The sequence below is a fragment of the Lepidothrix coronata genome, unplaced genomic scaffold, assembly GCF_001604755.1.
Source record: "Lepidothrix coronata isolate B3197 unplaced genomic scaffold, Lepidothrix_coronata-1.0 Scaffold248, whole genome shotgun sequence".
NCBI lineage: Eukaryota > Metazoa > Chordata > Aves > Passeriformes > Pipridae > Lepidothrix > Lepidothrix coronata.
The window spans coordinates 921,467-940,784 of record NW_016690428.1 but is presented as its reverse complement, the minus strand read 5'-3'; the positions used below and the strand labels follow the sequence as shown (position 1 = coordinate 940,784).

General features: G+C 40.5%; 2 protein-coding genes across 3 annotated transcripts; one reads left to right on the top strand and one right to left on the bottom strand.

Moving 5' to 3' along the window:
* The first annotated feature begins 1,369 nt into the window (after positions 1 to 1,369).
* Positions 1,370 to 15,737, top strand: LOC108507281 (claudin-15-like). Of its 2 annotated transcripts, XM_017835117.1 has the most exons (6): positions 1,370 to 1,504; positions 1,881 to 2,153; positions 10,559 to 10,723; positions 10,873 to 10,954; positions 13,618 to 13,728; positions 15,061 to 15,737. In XM_017835117.1, exons 2-6 carry the CDS (start codon positions 1,934 to 1,936, stop codon positions 15,158 to 15,160), a joined length of 678 nt encoding a protein of 225 aa, XP_017690606.1. In that variant the 5' UTR covers positions 1,370 to 1,504; positions 1,881 to 1,933; the 3' UTR covers positions 15,161 to 15,737. The 2 variants fall into 2 exon arrangements, with proteins under 2 accessions (XP_017690606.1, XP_017690607.1); XM_017835118.1 differs by lacking the exons at positions 1,370 to 1,504; positions 1,881 to 2,153 and adding an exon at positions 6,307 to 6,628.
* Positions 15,738 to 16,103: 366 nt separating this feature from the next.
* On the bottom strand, positions 16,104 to 18,498 carry DUSP28 (dual specificity phosphatase 28). The gene is made up of 2 exons (XM_017835120.1): positions 18,123 to 18,498; positions 16,104 to 17,219 (listed from the first exon to the last, which is right to left on the bottom strand). The coding sequence occupies exons 1-2, from the start codon at positions 18,468 to 18,470 to the stop codon at positions 17,085 to 17,087; spliced, it is 483 nt and encodes a 160-aa protein (XP_017690609.1). The 5' UTR covers positions 18,471 to 18,498; the 3' UTR covers positions 16,104 to 17,084.
* Between the last annotated feature and the right edge of the window lie 820 nt (positions 18,499 to 19,318).

The following is a 19,318-nucleotide window of genomic DNA, read 5'->3' as shown; positions in this document are numbered from 1 at the left end:
AAAGTCATGAAGTCAAATTCTTTTTAAGTGGGGAGGAAACAAATTAACATTGCTCCGCCTTTTTTTTCTTTTCCTATGTAGTAGTGAAAGAGTTTGCCTTCTCAACTTAAGGTCAGACTCTGACCAGAGAAAACCTTTGTGAGCTGTGGTGGGAAACTGCTCTAAGTGGTTTAGTACTGTATTCAGTTCTGCATTTTATCTCTCTCTGATTATGCTGGTGGCCATGGGTCAGCCTCAGAATTTGCTTGAACTAAGGAGTGATCAGCAGGTTCAAAGCTATATAGTGCTGGTGTTAGAAATGTATATATACATATGCAAATGAAATCAGTGTTGTAACCAATGTTTTTTCTCTGTTTTTGGTGTAAAAAAGATGAAAAAGAAGTAAAAGAATTTTTTAGCTTTTCAGTTTCAACACTTCTACCACTCATTTTTACTTCCAAAAATTACCACCTTATCAGAAGTAAATTGTTTGTTTAAGTGACTTAGATATTTTTCTTTGTTAACCCTTCCTGCCTGATGTTCAGACCACATGCATTTTCACTGTTTTTAATGTTAAGATGATGTTTTTGCTCCCCCAGGGCTTGTTTTTATCACATTACAGCTCTTAGTTATATATAGCCTATATGTGCACTTTGTGAGGGATGATGCTCTGGACTTTGTGTATTTATTTGGTTTTAGTTTATAGTCATTCTCCTTTGAACAGTTGCAAAGCATATTTGCTATCAGTGGTGCCATCACCTCGCACCTATAAACATGACAGCGCATGACAGCTGGTACAATCAAGTCCTGAAGGGTTGGGTGTCCGTAGTACAGGTTGAAAGAGGATGGATGTGGTGTCAGAATAAATTGTTAGCTGGATAGTCCTATGGGGTTTGTGTGGTAGCAGCAGGGTCAGGAAGGGGTGAGTGAGAGTGGCATCTTGGGGCAGAGGAAGGCAAAGAGAGGAGGAAGAACAGCAGCAAAGTGGTTGCTGAGCTGTCCCAGGCAGCCAGACCTCCTTTGGCCGGGAGGTCTGTCCTGTCAGGGTGCATGGCTGCAACCACAGTTTCATTTGTTAATGTGAACCAGTGGAAAGGTAGCTGTCTGCATATTTCTTCATGGTGTGGGCTGCAACCTAAAACAAATGCATAAAAAATTTCAAGTGAAACAACCACTGTGAAAGTTGTAGTACTATATTTCTGTAGTGCTTTGTGGTCTGATGGTGTGTGGCACTGACAAAGCAAATTATATGCCAGTGGGTGCCAGGTTAATCTGAGCATCTTTGGTACTAACTTAGGTGATTTTGCTCTAATTTTCCCTTTTGCTGACACTTCGCTGTAGCGAAAAGCCATGCCAGAGCTTTGTGCAAGTCAGGCAGAGCTTTGGCCCTGGGTCCTTGATTTTTAGAATGGGAGCAAAGGTCCTAAAGAGTATGAAATTTCCACTTGGTTGATCAAACTGGTCCTCACAAAGTGCTGACACCAGTGCCTCACAGGAAGGTAGATGAAACGGGCAGACCATAGACGTGAGTATCAAAATTTATCTTGCTTTAAATTTGTATTGATTGGTATTGTAATTGGGAGATGCATAATTGCAGTTGATTGTCCTAATTTTAAAAGAATCTTGAGTTAGCAAACAAGTAAAGAACGGATGAAACATTGCAAATTTAAAGTAGAGAATTCCTCAGTCAGATCCTCTGGTTTTGCTCTGTTGGTACTTTTTTGTGGTAAACGTGCAGTAATAAATGTTTTCCTAAAAAAAAAAAAACACTCAATGTCATAGAATATTTAAGTATTCCAATTATTTGATGAGATTTAGATTCCAGTTCTACAGTTCCCTGTAGGTAACTCCTTATGTAAAGGTAACTCCATTTACTCTGTGGGTATAAACTGTTTCAACAGGTTTCTAATATCAGGAATCTTGGGAGGTTTCTTTGAAGACAACTTCTGGAAGAATGGCATCATCTTCTCTACAGATCTGTGCATTGCTGCTGACTTTAGCAGGATTCACCACTTTACTTGTTACTACCATGTCCAACAGATGGAAAGTTTTGGACACTGCGACAGAGCTGGTCACTGCAGACTGGGTTTCTGAAGGTCTTTGGATGGACTGTGCAGCAACTGCTCTTGGATCAGTAGAGTGCAAGAAATTTCTGTACATGTTGAGTTCAGACAGTAAGTGTGCATGGCATATGTTTATAAAATCCAGGGATGTAGTTTTGTTCCTTGTTTCTGGACAGCATGTTAGCGCAGTGGGGTGGCACATAGTGCAGTTGTCACAGAAGGTCTGGTGTGGACAAATCCTGTAGTGGCTGCAGACAGGTTAAAGGGCCCCCGTGAAACCCGTATCCTTCAGCCTGCAATTCAGCTCAGTCACTGCTGTGGCTTTGTTGCCATCTCTGTTGTGTTGACAGAGAGATATAAGTGATAGACAACAAATCTAAGATTTTTTTTTTAAATTGTTTTGGAAGAAATAGTGTTCTTTCACTCAGCCTAATGCTTAAATACAAGCAGATCATAGTTCAATGAGCACTGGTGTTTGTTTGTGCTTTGGTGTGAGACAAATAGATAATCCAGAACTTGGATACTTTGTGCTAAACCTGTGTATTTGTTCTGGAATCTCCCAGAGGCTGGCTTAGATTAAAATACATCTTAAAATACTGGTGCTTTTGTGTTTTCTAGGGTAGACCATACTAGCAGGGTAGCTTGTCTCTAACTAGAAAGAGAAGAAATGTCTCTGTAGGGACTGAAAAGTATTTGTTTGAATTGTTCTAAATTCTAAAGACATCTTTCTGTAAACACCATTTTTATGGTAAAGGACTGTGAGGAACTAACACTGAAGATCTTTCCTCAGAAAAGTGAGTGTAGAAATACTAACAGTGCAGCCTTAGAAAACTGGTATTTTGTTAAGCTTTCTCTTTTAAACAGAACCTTCTGTTTATTCCTTTACAACTTTCAGTTTTGTGCAGTCACTTTATGCGTGATGTTAATGGAATAATTTCTTCCAGTCTTCCCTGCTTTATAGATCCCTGATTATTGTCATTACTGTTTGTCTGGACTCTTTCCAGCTGATTTATTCTTGATGCACAGTGGTCAAAACTTCAAAATACCACGTCTCACAGACTATGAACCTTGTTTTTCTTGACACAGATATGGACTTTCCTGGAGTCAGAGCTGCCTGAGACAGATCTCTAAAGTTTGAGAGTTTAACTCTCAAGAGTGAACTCTCAAGATTCAGCACATTTGTGGTTCTTCCACAGGATCCTGGCTTTGATGGCCTTTTGCCTTCTTATCAATGGTGCCACTTTAAGAATAAGTATCAACATCCTGTAATGAGGCCAGAATCTGTAGCCTCAAAAGAAGGCTAATCATATGCTTCTAAGGATTTTAAAAACACTACTCATTGCATCAGAGGCAATGTCAGCTTTTCATACAATTCTGGTATCCATTCTGCTCCTCTCTAGGGCTTCCTCTATGTAAATAGCAGGATGCCTAAGTTTCATTTAGAAACTTAAGTATGATTTATGGAAATTAGAGTGATGAGATGGGGCCAACAATCCTTCAGTTCTCGTAGTGAGATGGCATGGGTGCTTACGATGGTGTGGCAGCTCTGCCTTGACTTGTGTAACAGGGAGAAGCAGATATTACAGCCCTGTTATGGAGACAAGCAGAGTCAATGTAGGGATGCAGGACAGCCTCTTTTTTTTTTTAGTGAAGTTTCACTACACCCAACATGGAAAGAAAATGTTCCCCAGGAAGAGAAGAGTTCCTGGTGAACTGCAGCAGTCACCTCCTAGGGATTCTCTTCCCTCCCTTTCAGTGGCCTCCATAATTGGAAGACTGGACCCCTGCTTGGCAGGGCTCAGTGGATCATCTTCAACTATTCAAAGAACTGCATGTCCCCTAAAATCAGCACAGGTTACTCATGCCAAGGCACATCATGTGGTGCTTGCGGAGTAATTGTCATCTGTTGCAGGGCTGTTTCTTTGCTTGCTGTGCTCAGTCAGCATTCTTGGGTCTTGGAAGTGAGGTGCAGCTCATGTTGATCAAGCACTCAGGTTTTTCATATTGTCAGTATTTTTTCCCCAGTTATATTGGGTGATCTGATTTAAAAAACTACTAATTCTGCCTGTAAGCTCTCTCTCAACCATATTACACACAAATGTGCTCTGTTGGGATAACACCAGAGGGATTAGGAGCAATTTCTCTCCTTGGTCATATGTTGCTATGATCGTATATGGTCATACCTTGGCATGTCTATGTAAGTATTTTACTTAGGAGTGCACTTTTGTAATGAATTTTCCATTTACTGCACCTGGTCTGGTTTGTGGTCTTGGAACATGCAAATTGGTTTCCTTGTGGATGAGGCAAAGCAGGGGAATGTGCTCCAGGAGCACAGTTCCAGAATTCAGCCATTGACAGCATTCAGTTCACCTGACTGGGTTACAGCGAGCCCGAAGGCAAACTCCCAAGCTGTGGAAGGTGTGGATGTGAAGCTGTCAGCACCAACTCTTGTTTGCTGCTGACCCAGAGCCTCCTGCAGAGTAGCACTGGCTGTTCTGCCCATTGCTCACCAAACCACAGTTTATGAAATTTAGCGAAGAATTGCCCTATGTTCTTTAACACATTGAAGGGTGACTTCCTGAAGGGAATGATTAAAATTCCTGGTGCCCTATAGGAAAAGCTCATGCATTATAATATGCAGTATAATCTTTTCTGTTTATATGTGTGCTTTATGACTGCTTATTGAAATAGATTCTTAATTAGGAAGAGGTTTTTTTAACACTATATTCTTCAATTTTTTATCATTGGCAGCGGTATAACATCTGGTGACACTTGATTCAAGATCCCAACTGATCTCAGCTTTGAAAGCAGTGTCAGCAGAAGCGATCGCTGAGGTCATCAGCATAGTCACCAGTGTATGGATAAATTAATTTGAAACTCTTGAAGGGCTTTTAATGGGATGAATATACTCCAGGGTACTGGTACAGTGTGTTCATTTTACTATGCCATCATTTTTCAAATTGCAGTGACTTAGCAGAAGAAGAGAATTTTGTAACAGTCACCCAAGAAGACAAATTCTTACCACACACTATCTGGTTTCCTTAAAAGATTGCAAGTTCAGACCTGCACAGGATCACAGGATTTGTGCTGCCAGATATAGTCTTGTTTAAATCAGTGGCAATGATCCTCTAGGCTGCCAAGGGAGCAAAAAAGTCACAGTGGCACCGTAATATCCTTTTGCAGCTGAACCTACCAACCTATGGCATCAGTTCAAAGTGGACAGTGAATTTTGAAAAAAACCCCAAATACCTGTTATGGGCAGGTTGTGACTCAAAGGCTAATCTTTCTGGTAGTGCTTATGTAAATGCTGTGAATCTGTTACCATGTTGCATCATAGCAGAATTATTTTATGAAGAAACTCTGACTCCATTTCCTGGAGATAAGAGCAGGTTATCACTGCAAGAGATGGTTAACCTCGTTTGGATACCTTAAAGTATTAACATTAGTGGTGATGTGAACTGTGTCTATGATTCTGTCTAGCTGAGAGCAGTAGCAACTAAACCAAGTTTAACATCTTGTTTGCCTAGAATAGCTTTTTTTTTTAATACTAAGATATTCTAGCAAGCAGATACAATTGGCTGATATGTATTATTTTTCTTATAGCTGTTTTTCTTCATAATTTTATTCCTTTTGAGATAGGTCTCTCACACTCGCTCCTTCATTTCCTTATATTTCATTTCCATGACATGTACATTATTACAATGTAACGCATTGTACAATTGTACAGTGTAAATGGCACTATTTTTAAGACTGAATGTCTTTAATTATAGATCAATAGACAGTAAAATATTAATGGAAACCGCTTATCCACAAACTTAACCTTCCTGAAGGAAGCTGGCAGTACTATTGTATTACTTATGACCATAACTCAAAAAAATGTGCTAAATTTTCTAGCAACAGAATAAAGCTTCTGTTCTCAAGCTTTTCTATGTTTGAGTCCTCAAGCAAATAACACAGTAAAGTTTTTTTAGATCAATAATAAAATTACAAACAATTTTAATCTAGTGTAAAATCTAGTTGACTTCAGAGAAAATAAAATATTTGCTGCATACTGTCACTCTTATTAGGTATTTTGTAGATATAGTGACTGGACTTTCCAGGCTGAGAAAAAGAAGAGGCTCATTTTTCACTTCCTATTAGAAAAAGAATTAATATTGTCATTTTTTTTTACACGCTAATATCTTTATTATGAACTGCTCCCACTTCTTATTGTCATGCCCAGCAAGCCTTATCTCTGGGGTTGAGCAAAGAGCAAAGGTAGACTCATTTTGGAGTGAAACGCAGAGATAAAACAGCAAGGAGGCTTCTGAAAGGCTTCACTTGATTGTAATCTAATTATAAGGATACTTGACTGTTACTACGCACAAGCATGACTGCTGCCTTGGAAATTGTTGGTCTTCTCTTGTGCTTGGGTGGGTTGGCAGTTATTGGAGCTACTTTGCCAAATAATTACTGGAAAGTCTCCAGTATACATGGTAGTGTGATCACAACGTCTACGTTCTATGAAAACCTGTGGAAGAGCTGTGTAGAAGACAGCACTGGAGTATCCAACTGCAAGGAATTTGACTCTTTGCTTAAACTGCCTGGTATGTGACTTTGCGCAGCCTTGTTCATATTGCTTAAAAGTTTATTGGCAAAAAGGAGTATGGCTTTTGTTTTGGTGATCTGGTAGTGCTTGAAAATAACTGGCCAAGAAGGACTTTGTGGGTTGAAGTAATAAAAATCTCTTAAGCAGCAGAATGTGTCAGGCATTTTAGGAGAGGCTATAAAATATGGCAAATGAAGTCGGTTGATCAAGCGTTTATTTTAATAGGCATTTAAAGTATGGTGTAATCTCTTCTCTAGCATCTTGTGGGAGGAATTAGTAGGAGACATTTTTTAATTGTTTATTTATTTTGAATTATTATATAGGCCTTCTTTTGAAATACTTCATAGCTAATGTACTGCAGCTGGAGTTTTTTCATATAGCAGGAAATACTATTTCCAGCTGAGAAGTGGTAGTGGTTTTTGTGTATTGAGACTGAAAATTGTAGGCAATCCAAGAAATACAGTAAGTATATGTTATACATATTATAACGTTATAATATAAGTTATACAAGGAGTATATGTTATAAATTAATATACCTGCCAGGGTTTGTTAACTAATGTCTTTTTGGATGTGGTTCTAAATATCAAGAAATTTAAATCTGCTGGTTCCTGTCCTCTGTATCAGTCTTCAGCAGAATTGTGGATTGTCCTCAAATGTCCCACTAGGGCAATATTCTGTGGATAGTAAGCATGTTTATAGATAGTGAAGCTATTTTTTATTAATCTTGAATAATTCAGTATGTAGATACTTATCCAGAATAAAAATGCCTTCTTTCTAGTTGACTATACCCTGGGAGGTGGTTAAACTAAATAGGTAGGAGGATACTCCTAATCTGAAGAATGTGTACTGTAGGATTAGTGGGAATGAGGTATTAAATTCACTTTCTCTCTCAGTCTGAAATAAAGGGATGTTGTTGACCAGCTCTGACACTAGCATAGCAATTCTCTGAAGCTGTCTGTGTACAGTATTTAGGCAATAATCTATTATTTTCATTTTTCAGTCTTATCTAACAATTGCTTTTACAGTACATGTGTGTATTAAGAGGCACATAACCCTTTTTAAACTTCTTAGAGTAAGTAATAGCAGGATCATATCCATGGGACATTATCCTCTGCAGAGCATTTATGTCAGTGTGCACTGGCGGTGCTGGGTGAACAGCTGGGCTCCAGGATCCCAGAGGTCTTTGCCAGCCTTAATGATTCTGGGATTTTATTTGGTTCTTGTAAAAAACAGTTCAAGGGCTGGTTTGCCACTGACTGCAGGCGGCATCTTGTCATTGATGGATTACATGAGGTGCTGCCTCTGAGAGGGTGTGCAGATGTGGGCAGTGGGGCTGCAGGGTAGCATCATGGAGCTGCCCAGGAAAGAGTGGCTTTCAAAGAAACTGGTGGGGGTCAGAAAAGAGCATCACGATGTGCTAAAGCCGAAGAGAACAAAAGGCAAGCAACAGGAGGGCTCCTAAAGAACTGCAGATAACAACATGGAGTCAGCAGGAAGGAAGAAATAAATGGGGCCAGACAGAACGTAAATGACTGGGCCAGGCCCTGAAGTGAATTTGATCTATTGAAAAGGAGATCGGTTCTGTGGTTGAGAAGACAGCAGTGTATTTGAGGGACACAGGGAGGGGAAAGGGAAAAACAACTTGCAAAATTGTAGAGAAAAAACATTTTTAGAAAGGAAAACTGAAAAAAAGAAGTTAGAAGACACTGAATTGTGATAAAAGTGGAAAAGGACAGCTGGGCAAAACAGGAAAGAGGAAGAAAATGGGCTTGGTAATAATGAGGACCGAGCAAACAGTGGGACTTCTAAGAAATGTCTATAGTACTGGCAGATGTGAGCAAAGGCAGACTAAAAATTATCATTATCAGTTTAGGCGTGGTTCAAGTTGCTGTTTAAAACTTAGCCGAAACTGTTGCTAAGATGTCAGGGATTGGTGGGAGGGGAAGAGAAAAAACAAAAGTGTCTTTGTTACCTCTCATCAAAAGGATCATAAAGATTTTCCACGGAGGTTTCCTTATTGGCAACTGAGCTATGTGGAATACCTCTGGTTTTTCGTTTATATGTGGAAAATATCAGACTTGGTTCTTTTAGACAGATTTAACACTTTTGAGTTCAGTAAGCCATTAGTCTAAATCACAAACATTTGAAGTGAGGATCTTTTTAAAAGCAATATTGTACAAGATTGAAACCATGACTGGCTACTCTGTATAGCTAGCACTATCTATCTAGTCACAACTAAGTCAAACATTTGATAGATCTGTTTGCCAAATGCTTTTTATACTCTTTTTTTTCCTTTCTTTCTTTCTTTTTTTTCATGTTCCATAATTGTTTCTTCTAATGATAGGTTTTGGGCATAATCTCTTACAATCAGTACTAATAAAATGAACTGTCTCTGTATCTTGTTGAATAAGCTAATTTTAAAAATAAACACAACAACAAATTGAGCTTTCTTAACTGTGAAGCAAGGCCCTCAGTTAAGGCTGTTGAGGTTATTGTATTGAAGTACAATGGTATGAAATTTCTACTGTTAAAATAATACAGCCATTGGCTTGCAAGCAGTTAGCCTGAGGATATGCTTGTGTGTCCTGGAAAGATGGGGAGTCCCATCTAACACTGCAGGACCTGAAATGTAAGTTGTTGGACCCTGCTATGGGTGATTCCTGGTGCCGTGGTGTAAGACCCCAAACTAGAAAGCAGCATTGTTGAGTGCTTGTCCTAACAGTACCTTCTGCAGGCAAAAACCTTGAGGCATTAATGGTACTTTGAGAGGTATTTTCACTTTTTTTACTCTCTGTATTTTTTTCCATAAAATTTTTAAAATTAGTGCTTAATGAAGCATTAATTTCTCAAGTGATTTTATCCTTTAATATCCTCTAATTTATCTCATGACTGCTTATTACTATTTTTGATAACTCTCAAGCTTGCAGGATCAATACTCTTAAGCCACATTAGGCAATACAGCCCACTGAGTCAGTGTGTGAATATCACTTTGCCTCCTGTTTCTCTCTTTGATTTTTGTTGTCTGGAGAGTTACGGGCTCACTCTGCTACAGACCTGGCCAGCAGGTTATCATGGAAGACTGGGGAGGTGATCAGGGAGCAAGAACTTGAATGTTGGCATCAACAAAGCCAGGGTCCAGTTGCAGTCCAGTTCTGACCCTTCTGATGTGTGGTTAGAATTTTAGAGTCATAGAATCATTTAGGTTGGAAAAGAACTTTAAGATCATCAAGTCCAACAAAGTTAGCAGTTGTGACCTGCCAGATTGGTGACGCTTGGCATGTTTATCTCACAACAAAGGTGCCGAAATGCCACTTGAGCTGGAACCTGCCAAGTGCACAATGCCATTTTAGAGGAGACCGAAGTCTCTGTTTGATCTTTCTTCTTAGGCTGATTAATAATCTTGTCTAGGTTTTTGTGCAATTGATACCTAAATGTGAAGACTGTGACCTTAAGCAATACAGACTTGTCAGCATACCAAATTCCCTAAAGTGCCCACGGGAGCTGTAAGCTCTCCACAGGAGTATGTCTTAGGGAGGAGAGGAGTGCTACAGCTCTTGGACCCACTTGCCTCCTGTTTGTTACACCGACTCAGAGTTTGAAATGAACTGCTAACTCGAGCACATTCTTTCCTATCTCTCCCTGGAAGCAGCAAAACTGGTACATTTTTCCAGTTCCTCTGTAATGCCTGAGCCCCACACACCTTGGCTAGCACCTGCTGTTCAACTCTGAAATCTGATTTACTTGAAGGCTGAACGCGCTCAGGTTTGGAGGCTTCTATGAACCATATGACAAAGTTGGACAAGATTCACTCATTTTATTACTGCACCTGTTGATTTTGTCAATCCTTCTAATCACTTTTACTTTTTCAGCACAAGATTAATGTCGTTTTTGTATACATCCTGATTTGTTTTCTCTTTTTCTGTCTTAGCTCATATTCAGGCATGCCGTGCCTTGATGATTACTTCCATCCTTCTGGGATTCCTAGCTACAGTAGTCTCACTGCTTGGTTTGAAGTGCACAAACATTGGGTTGAGCGATGAGGATGGAAAAATGAAGTTTGCTGTCACGGGAGGATTTCTTTTCATTTTAGGAGGTAATATCAAGGCTGAAATGAGAATGCTATCAGTACTTTGTGTTGCTTTCACAGCCAGATTAAATGAAATTAACTTGTTCTTAGTTTAAAGCTGGTACAGCCATTAAAGGAATCACTCACCTGTGTGCTTTTTAAACTTTTTCTGGTAGGTCTCTGCTCCATGGTGGCTGTTTCTTGGTATGCTGCAATCATTACTGCTCAGTTTTTTGACCCACTGTATGCTGGAACCAAGTAAGTTAATGGATCTGTCGTACCAAACTCCATCATGTGTTAGAAACTTGCACTAATCCTAGCTGCTCCAGAGTCTCAGAACCTGGATGGATACCATTATACAGTCTTGCAGGAGGAAAAAAATTGTCTTTGGGGAATCTTTACCTCAGAGATGTTGGAGGGGAGAGAGGAGAGTTGTCTTCTGGAAGAGTTAGTAAACATGTGAGGAATATCAACCCCACATCCATGCGGGTTTTGTAGTATGTTTACATTTTCTTTTGAGACTCAATTAAGTGCACATCTCAAGATGAAGAAAAAAAGGTAAAAGTCCTAATTTTCTTCAGCATTTAGACCAAAAGAGGTACAAAATTCTAGATATGGCTAGGATAAATTGCCTCACATATACAAGCATGGGAAAATTGTCCAGAAAGCAGCTTGAGCTGTCTACTGGTGACCTGCAGAGAAATGTACTGCTTGTCTATGTATTAATGTCTCAACATTTGTTTGCCTTATGAATAAAATGAGGCAAAATTTGGGGGACTATCAGCTAGTACAGTTGCACACAAACAAGTTTCAAGGTATAAAAGCCTTTACTCTTGTCTGATGTAAAAGCAATGGTTGTCAAAACCAAATGGCAGCTTACGGCACTTTATCAAGGTGCCCTTGTAAAGGAACAAGGGTAGAGGTCACCAGGCCTCTCCTTCAGAGAAGGGGAAAAGGAGATGGAAACATACTGTGGAACATGAGACCTCTGTAATTCGTTAGTACCTCTGTCTAGTATATAATTCATAGATCAGTAAACTATAAATCTCTAGTTGCTAGGATCATATTTGAAGTGTTTTGTAATTTTCCACCCGGGAATCAGTTCAGAAAAGTCAGAGGTGAAGTGCTTTGTGATGAATCAAAGTACTTTAAGCAATTGCTTTAGTTGTTTGTCAGTTTTCCCGGTGTTTTCAATGAAGCACTTACAAAGAAATTGCACTTGTGCACTTACTTGTTGTTTTATATCCTCTGCAGAGAACTATATGAAGGGTAATAAATACATTAGGGAACTGAAAAAAAATGTTGATAAGGAATTTCAGTTAGTGGGATAGTTAGTGAGTTTTATAGTTATCTGCTATAGCTTTGGGGCTTCAACATCAATGGCTGTTAATCAGTTACCAGATTGTTTGCATTCAGTAGCTGAAGAAATCTTTTTTTTTAATATCCAAACTTCATGTTTAAGCTATTGATTCTCTGAGCGGTTCTTGGTGAATTAACTTTGGTAATTGGTAAAGCCAGACATGGACTCTGAGAGACAGTTAAATTCAATTGTAGGCCAGTATTGATCTTCACTCTTAAGAGACTGGGAAATCCAGTTTTTCAGATAGCATTTTTTTTTTGCAGATAGCATTTTTGCTTCACTAGCAAACTAGTGAAGTTAACCTCTGCTAATTCTTAGGGGAGTTTCTCATACAGTTGTGAAGGCAACCTAAGTTCTCCTGCAGATCCCTCCCATATACTTTCCTTGGGGATGGCATCTACAGCATTCCTGTCTGTAGTTTACTGGTGAGCAGAGACTATTTCAGACACTGGGCAACGCTCCCTGGCTGTTCCTGTATTCCTTCAGCAGCTTGCACTGCTGTTTTTTTGAGATAATGACTATCTCCCCACTGTGTGTTTGGAAAACACCTAAACCAGTGGAGACCTTGCAGCTCCAACGTGCGATGAGAACATGGAGAGCAGGGAACGTGTGTGAACCTCTGAAGCCCTCCTGTTAGCAATGAATTCTGGAGTCAGAAGCTTCAACACTTTTAAATGATGATTTTGTGTTTACAAGTGGAAAAACCCACAAATCTCTGGTTGCAGTGTACTTTCAATACAGTTCATAACACTTATTTTGCCCTTATAGTGGGTACCTCAGACTACAGAGGTACAGGTGTATTGTGCCTATAGTCTTCAAATACAAAACTTGTTTTCCTCTTTTTGTGAAACTCCTGCTAGACTTTTCCAGACTCAGTTGTGTCTAGTCTTTGGGATAAATTCATTATTAATTAATTTTTTGGACTGGACTGGGGGGTTTCCTGAAAGGTATAGTTTTGCACAGCAAAATGGGGAACTATTCTTTTTCACCCTGGGACACTCATACATGGATTTCAGCCATACAACCACAGAGGGTGCCGAATATTCTTTAGGATATCTAAGTTTGAAAACTAGCCCTATACAAACAGCTACTTGTAGGTCACCTCGCATCATGCCCATAGAAAACTGATTCCTATGGTTAGCCTTTTCTCAGGACAGACAGTAAGGTCTGATTCATTCCGTTTCACAAAATTGCTTCAGTGGCACAGCCAATAAAAGGGAAAAATAAGTGTTGTGGATGGCACAGAAGGTATGTTATTATTATTTATTGTCAACAATTTGTTAAATATACACAATTATTTATTGCTACTTAATGTTGCTTCACACTATCTGTACTATCACTAGTTTAGCAGAGCACTTAAATATACAAGTAAGAGTTTTACTGAGCAGACACAAAGCCAGGTCTGTTCTCTGTTCTCTGCTGATGTACCTTTCAGTTGGCTGATTTCTATGCAGACTAGAATTTGTTTCTTTGCATGATTTGTGAACGTTATGGCTCAGCCTAAAATAATGGCTTTGTGATCCTGTTATAAGCTGTTTCCATAAAATCTTTCATGTTTCAGGTATGAACTGGGAGAAGCTCTATACTTAGGCTGGACTGGTTCTATTCTTTATATCCTTGGTGGGATCTTACTGACCTGTTCATGCAAAGGGAAGGAAAAACAGAATTACAGGTAATCTTGGGTTTGTCAGTCGAAACAGTAGCTGTAAATTACATATCCCTTTCTACCTGTGCACTTTTCTCCCTCTCTCTCTCTCACCCTCTTGTATAAATATGTAGCCATATACAGGACAGCAGTACTATGGGCTGTCACAGACTTGTGATGGCAGGGGATGCTACACCAAACACTTGCACAGTGTACTTGTTGATACTTCACCATCAGTAGTCCCTATAACTTGTGTTTGGTATTTCTGGGTACTGCTTATATTTCTAAGTTCTATGTGGTGAAAATGTGCAGTGAAATAGTGAACTGTCTATTGGCAAAAGTATTTCAAAGAATATAGTGTATTTTAATCCAGTTTCTCTACAATACTCACTGTGATTAAAATATTCAAACATCATTTAATTTGCAGAAAGTGTAATGGCATTTCCTTCCCAAAGCACATCCAACTGATCATTAGAAACATGATTTTTTTTCTTGTTCTTTATGGAAATGTCTTGTTGCACATCAAATCAGAAAAGCTGAGACTTCTGGCCTCAATATTTAATCTTCCCTGGACTTTTTTTCAATCTTAAATTATTGACACAAACAGAAGGTCCCTTTCTGAAGAAGAGGGATGAGACTGCAAAAATAGCAGAGGTTCATGCCTACTCAGAAGAACTCAAATGGCTTGGAGGTTGTACTGGCTAAGCTTGAGAGGCTGATAACATGCAAGGAGGAAGCATGCTCACTGCTGCTATATTTAATCTTTGAAGATTATGTCAAAACACATAGTAAGTGAGTGCTCCTCTGATACTCCACTGCCTAATCTGAAACCATTTCAGTTTTATGGTAATATTTCATCAGCCACATTGGACTTTAGATCTTGTTCACCGTATTTTAATACAAAGTACCGAATGTCCTGAAATGTCCTGAAAATCAGGTAGAACAGACATATGAAATAGAAGTTCAACATGACAAATCACAGCTGAAGGGATTGGCTGAAGATACTTGTTTTTTTCTCATCATCTTGATTCCTGTATTAAAACCTGGAGCTTGCACTAGGTTCTCTTCTGCTTTAAGGCCTTGACTGAAATGCCTTGAGGAAGACCACAGGTGAATTAGGAATCCAGAGTGTGGTTTTGGTTATGAGAGAGATGGCTGTGCTACCTGTCAGGGAGCCCTTGTCTTTCCACTTAGCTACCAGACCGATGAGAACAATAGACAGCTAGTTTCTGCACCTTTGTGAAGAGTGTGCTATCGATGGGTTTGATATAGACCTAAATGAGTAACTTCCTAAGTATCTAAACTATGAACATGTGTCTAATACTTCTTATTTGTATCTTTTTTTTCCTTACTTTACAGAACCAACAAATACGGATATTCAGCAGGCCAGGCAGCTCCTCAGCCACACATGTATTCCAGGAACACTGAGACGATCATAAGCAACAAGGAGTATGTCTAAACTTCCATTTTGCATCGCCTGTAACATTAGTAGGTTATGAACTCAAATAAAGAAGTGAACTACTTCCAGGGTTCCGGTTCCAAGTTGCAATCTTATCCCTTAATTCGGAGCAGTACAGGAGGAGGAGTGCTTTCCAGTGTAAATAGGAATGGCTTTCAGATGTAAATAGCTTTCTACAGAAGATGTGAAGTGAAATCCTGCCACAAGAAGGTTTTCTTCGTGCTGACAAGGCTGGTAAAATTTAACCAGAGCGCAGTATGTGCTGACACTTGAGAGCAACGGTTTCCATTTCAGCTGACTCAAACATGTGGAACTGATAGCTGTGTTTGACTGCGAGTTCATGTGCCTCACAGTTAAAAATGTATTGTGTTTTCATTAATGTTTAGCTTCCTACTTTTGTTTAGCAGCTTTAGCTTTTTGACAGGAAATAAACTTTATTCCATGGATTGACTGGAACAGATTTTTTGATGAGTGGTATCTTGGTAATTAATAAGGATCTGATGTATTACTGCAATTCTTATTATGTATGATAGTCAAGGTTTATAAAAGCTACAATAAATTCTCTAGCAACCACTCACCTTCAAATCTGCAGATGTGCAACAAATTTCATGGTTGTAATGCAGATACCAAAAATAAATGATATGGAATGAACCAAACACAGCTGGGAGTGGAGAAAGCATCTGGTGTGAAAACGCCTTGTGGTAACTAAGAAAACAATAGCCTGAATTTTTAATTTTTATTTCTATGTTTTCAGCTTTTAAAATAATCCTATTTTAACTTTGAGCAATCTTTAATTTTGGGAACTTCTACTGCATCTGAGTTGTCTAATTCGTGTAATTCCCCAGAGGCTTTATTCTCTGACATTGTTCCATCATTAGAATTTCTGCCTTAAACTACTCCACTGCTGGGAGCATAGTTTGCCTTGTGTGAGCACTCAGACAGATGGTGATAAGCTAATTTTATTTTATATTTATGCTTTAAGCAACATGAAATGGAATTTCACCCTTCAGGTTCATAGGTTTCATAACTTGTCCATTTTAAATTACAGATGTATTCACACAGTTTGACAAAATACCTTGGTGTTTAGTTCTAATGTCTTACGATAAACATATAATAGTCTGATTTAGAAGTTTCATGCAGTTTTCTTGATGTCTCAATAGATAATTTCAGAGAGCAACCAGCAAGCAGTCTTAGCAGATTTAGCCATGTTGCTTGGATGCAGGTACAACTGACTTCTAAACTGGCACATTAAGGCATGTGTTGAGCACTGGCAGATCTTGTTAGACTTAGTAAGTAAAGCTAAAAAGAGTGAGGATTACTTCTAAATTGCCAGTGTCATCTTCTTCCCCCCACTATCAACTGTTGTTTTTTAAATCATTCCTTTGGTGTTTTAGAGAATAATTTCAAAAGCTAAAAAGGCACTTAACTTGCATGCTGGGAGCTGAACTCCTTGCCATCATCTGTACATTCTGTCCTCTGGATTTTTAGGTAATTTTATGAAGGTGCTTTGGTCTAGTTGAACGGAAGGAAAATGGCAGACTAAGCATCAACCAGTGTTGGTTTCCAACCAAAAGTTGTGTCAGCTCATGAACTTGAATTACGACTTAATATCCAACAGGTGAGACAGGAATTCAGAACTTCCTTAGTCTGGCATCAGGTCTTCCAGTGGCATCACTGGGAAATTTAATTAACAACCAAGAGTAAAACTGCTGTGTGGTAACTCCTTCACTCATTCAGTACATCGTTATCATATTCAGTGTCATTCAGGGGAAAATAACTGCTGAAGATTCCATGCCTTCCTCTGCTTTGTTTAATGAACCATCAGGCATTTTATGTAGAAGTGATTCAGGAAGGGATTTTTTTTCCTTTTTCTTTTTTTTTTTTTTTTTAGATCTGTAGAAACTTCACTCTGTTTAAAGCATCTTCACACATTGCTAGTTTTAAGTCCTTTGCTCAGTGGACCTGGCTGCTTTAGTATCTGCAAATCTTCTTCATATCTCTGCAGCTGAGACCAAAATCCTGCGTTGGGTTCTGCTACAGGTCTGGCAGTCTTCACAGCCTAGAGAACAGGAGAGAGTGGTACAAGCAAGGTGTCCTGCATTTGTGAGTGTCCTGCATTTGTGAGTGTCCTGTAAATGGATTTTTTTCCTTAGACCTTAGATTTACTTTGGTTTTGATTTGACCACAGAATAACGAACAGCTATTTTGGTGAGCTGACCTCACTCTGTGCTTGCTATGACTTGGCATGTGGTCCCTGTTACAGAAGGGATTCATGGCTGAGACATGAGAAGGAGCTGTTGAATTTGCTGGAAATGCAAATGTCTCTTACAAAGTGTGCTGACACTGCTCATGTTTAAGATAGCATGAAACTGGTCACTCTCTGCACGCAGTCTAATGTGAGCAAAATGGTTATCTAAAGACTTCAGTCATATACCTGCCAAACGGGTGAAGACTAAAGGCCCATAGAGTCCAAGTAGATTGTATTGGATGGGCTTCCCAGGAAAGCTGAGATGCTACTGCTCACAGCTAGTCCCTGGCCATTGAGCAGGCTTAACAGGATGTTTCTTTGCTGTGTGGAGCTGTCACACAGGTGAAGGAGCAAATCCTGCAAAACAACTCCTGCAGCCACTCATTTGTCTCTGTCTTTATTGTCACTTACTGTGACTATGCAACTGACAGAGAAAAATGGTCACTAAACAACCAGCTTTGCATGTTTGCTACTGGTGCTCAAAGCCTATTTGCATTTGTAATTATTTTGTCCCAGAAACCTCACACTGAAAGGTCATTTGTCCAAGCTGGAGGTGAAAAAACTTGGAGGGGAACATTTATTCAAAATGTTGAATATCTGTATAACTGCTAATGGGCAGGTGAGAGCCCAAAATAATTGATCATTACTCAGAACGAGCCTTGCATTTCTTCCCCAGAAGGAGTCTAAATATAAATCTGGGCATAGGCACGTTACCTCAAACGCGTCCTTGAGCGGGAGCCGCCGGTGCCTCATCAGATAAGCCGTGCAAATGGCAGCCGACCGGCTGCGGCCGTTCTTGCAGTACACCAGGCACTTCCCCCCGCCCCGCACGGCCTCCTCGATAGCGGCGCCGCACGGCTCGAAGTACCGGTACAGGTCCTCGGCCGGGTCGTCGAACACGGGCACGCGAATTCCGCGCACCCGCGGGAGGCCGGGGAACGGCTGCTGCCTGGTGACATTGATGCAGAAGGTGACCCCCTCCCGCGACAGCAGCTCCTCGTCGCAGGCTGCCCTGGCCGTGCCGAGGAACAGGGAGGCCGTGACCTTGCAGAGCTGGAGCATCGGCAGCCCAGGGTCCCGGCCCCTCCGCGCCGGGGGTCGGGGTGCGGGGGCTCCTCGGCGGCAGCGCGGCTGGGCCGGGCTGTACTATCCGTTCTGTACAGGCTGGGGCGTAGAGGCTCCAGGCAGGTCCTAGTGCCGGCTGCATCTCGAGAGCTGCGTTTGGAAAGCTAAAACGCTTTCAGAGCCCACAGCTCACTTGAGAACTAGTTGGATTTTACAGTCCCTACCCCTACAGCAGCTGCTTCCCCCCTGTGTTCTGCACGGGAAGGCTGCTGCAGTCAGTGCTGTTGGTGCAGGGATGCAATATCGATGTGAGCTCCTCCAGAGCATCTTGGGGCCCCTCACATGTGACAAAAGCATCTTTTGAGTGCCCAGAAAATTATTTACTAGGCTGGCTGGATAGCATAGCACTAATTTCTCAGGACTTCTGTAGAATTGCTGGTGTGGTGCCAGAGCAAGAGTATCTTACACTGGAGTGTACACATGGGTTAGAGCTGTGCAGGACGGGTGGGGATGGGGCCAATGGCCCGGCCAGGTGAATGCCACATCAGCCAGCGCCACAGGGCTGATCGCTGGTACCATCCACTTCCCGGAGCATTGAACATGTGGCTGAGCTGCTTCACCCCTCTGCTTTCTGGTGAAACAGGAGCATGTGACCAATATTTGTTGCTGGCACAAAAATGAACCTGGACTATCACAGCAGCAGAGCACAGACTAATAGGACAAATCTGATGACTTACTGGTTTATGAGTTCCTGCACTGGTGTGCAGGTCTTCCCTGCGTGCCCCCATCCCAGGGCAGCATTTCTGTCACATAAGCACCATGTCACTGTGGCCACACCTGTGCTT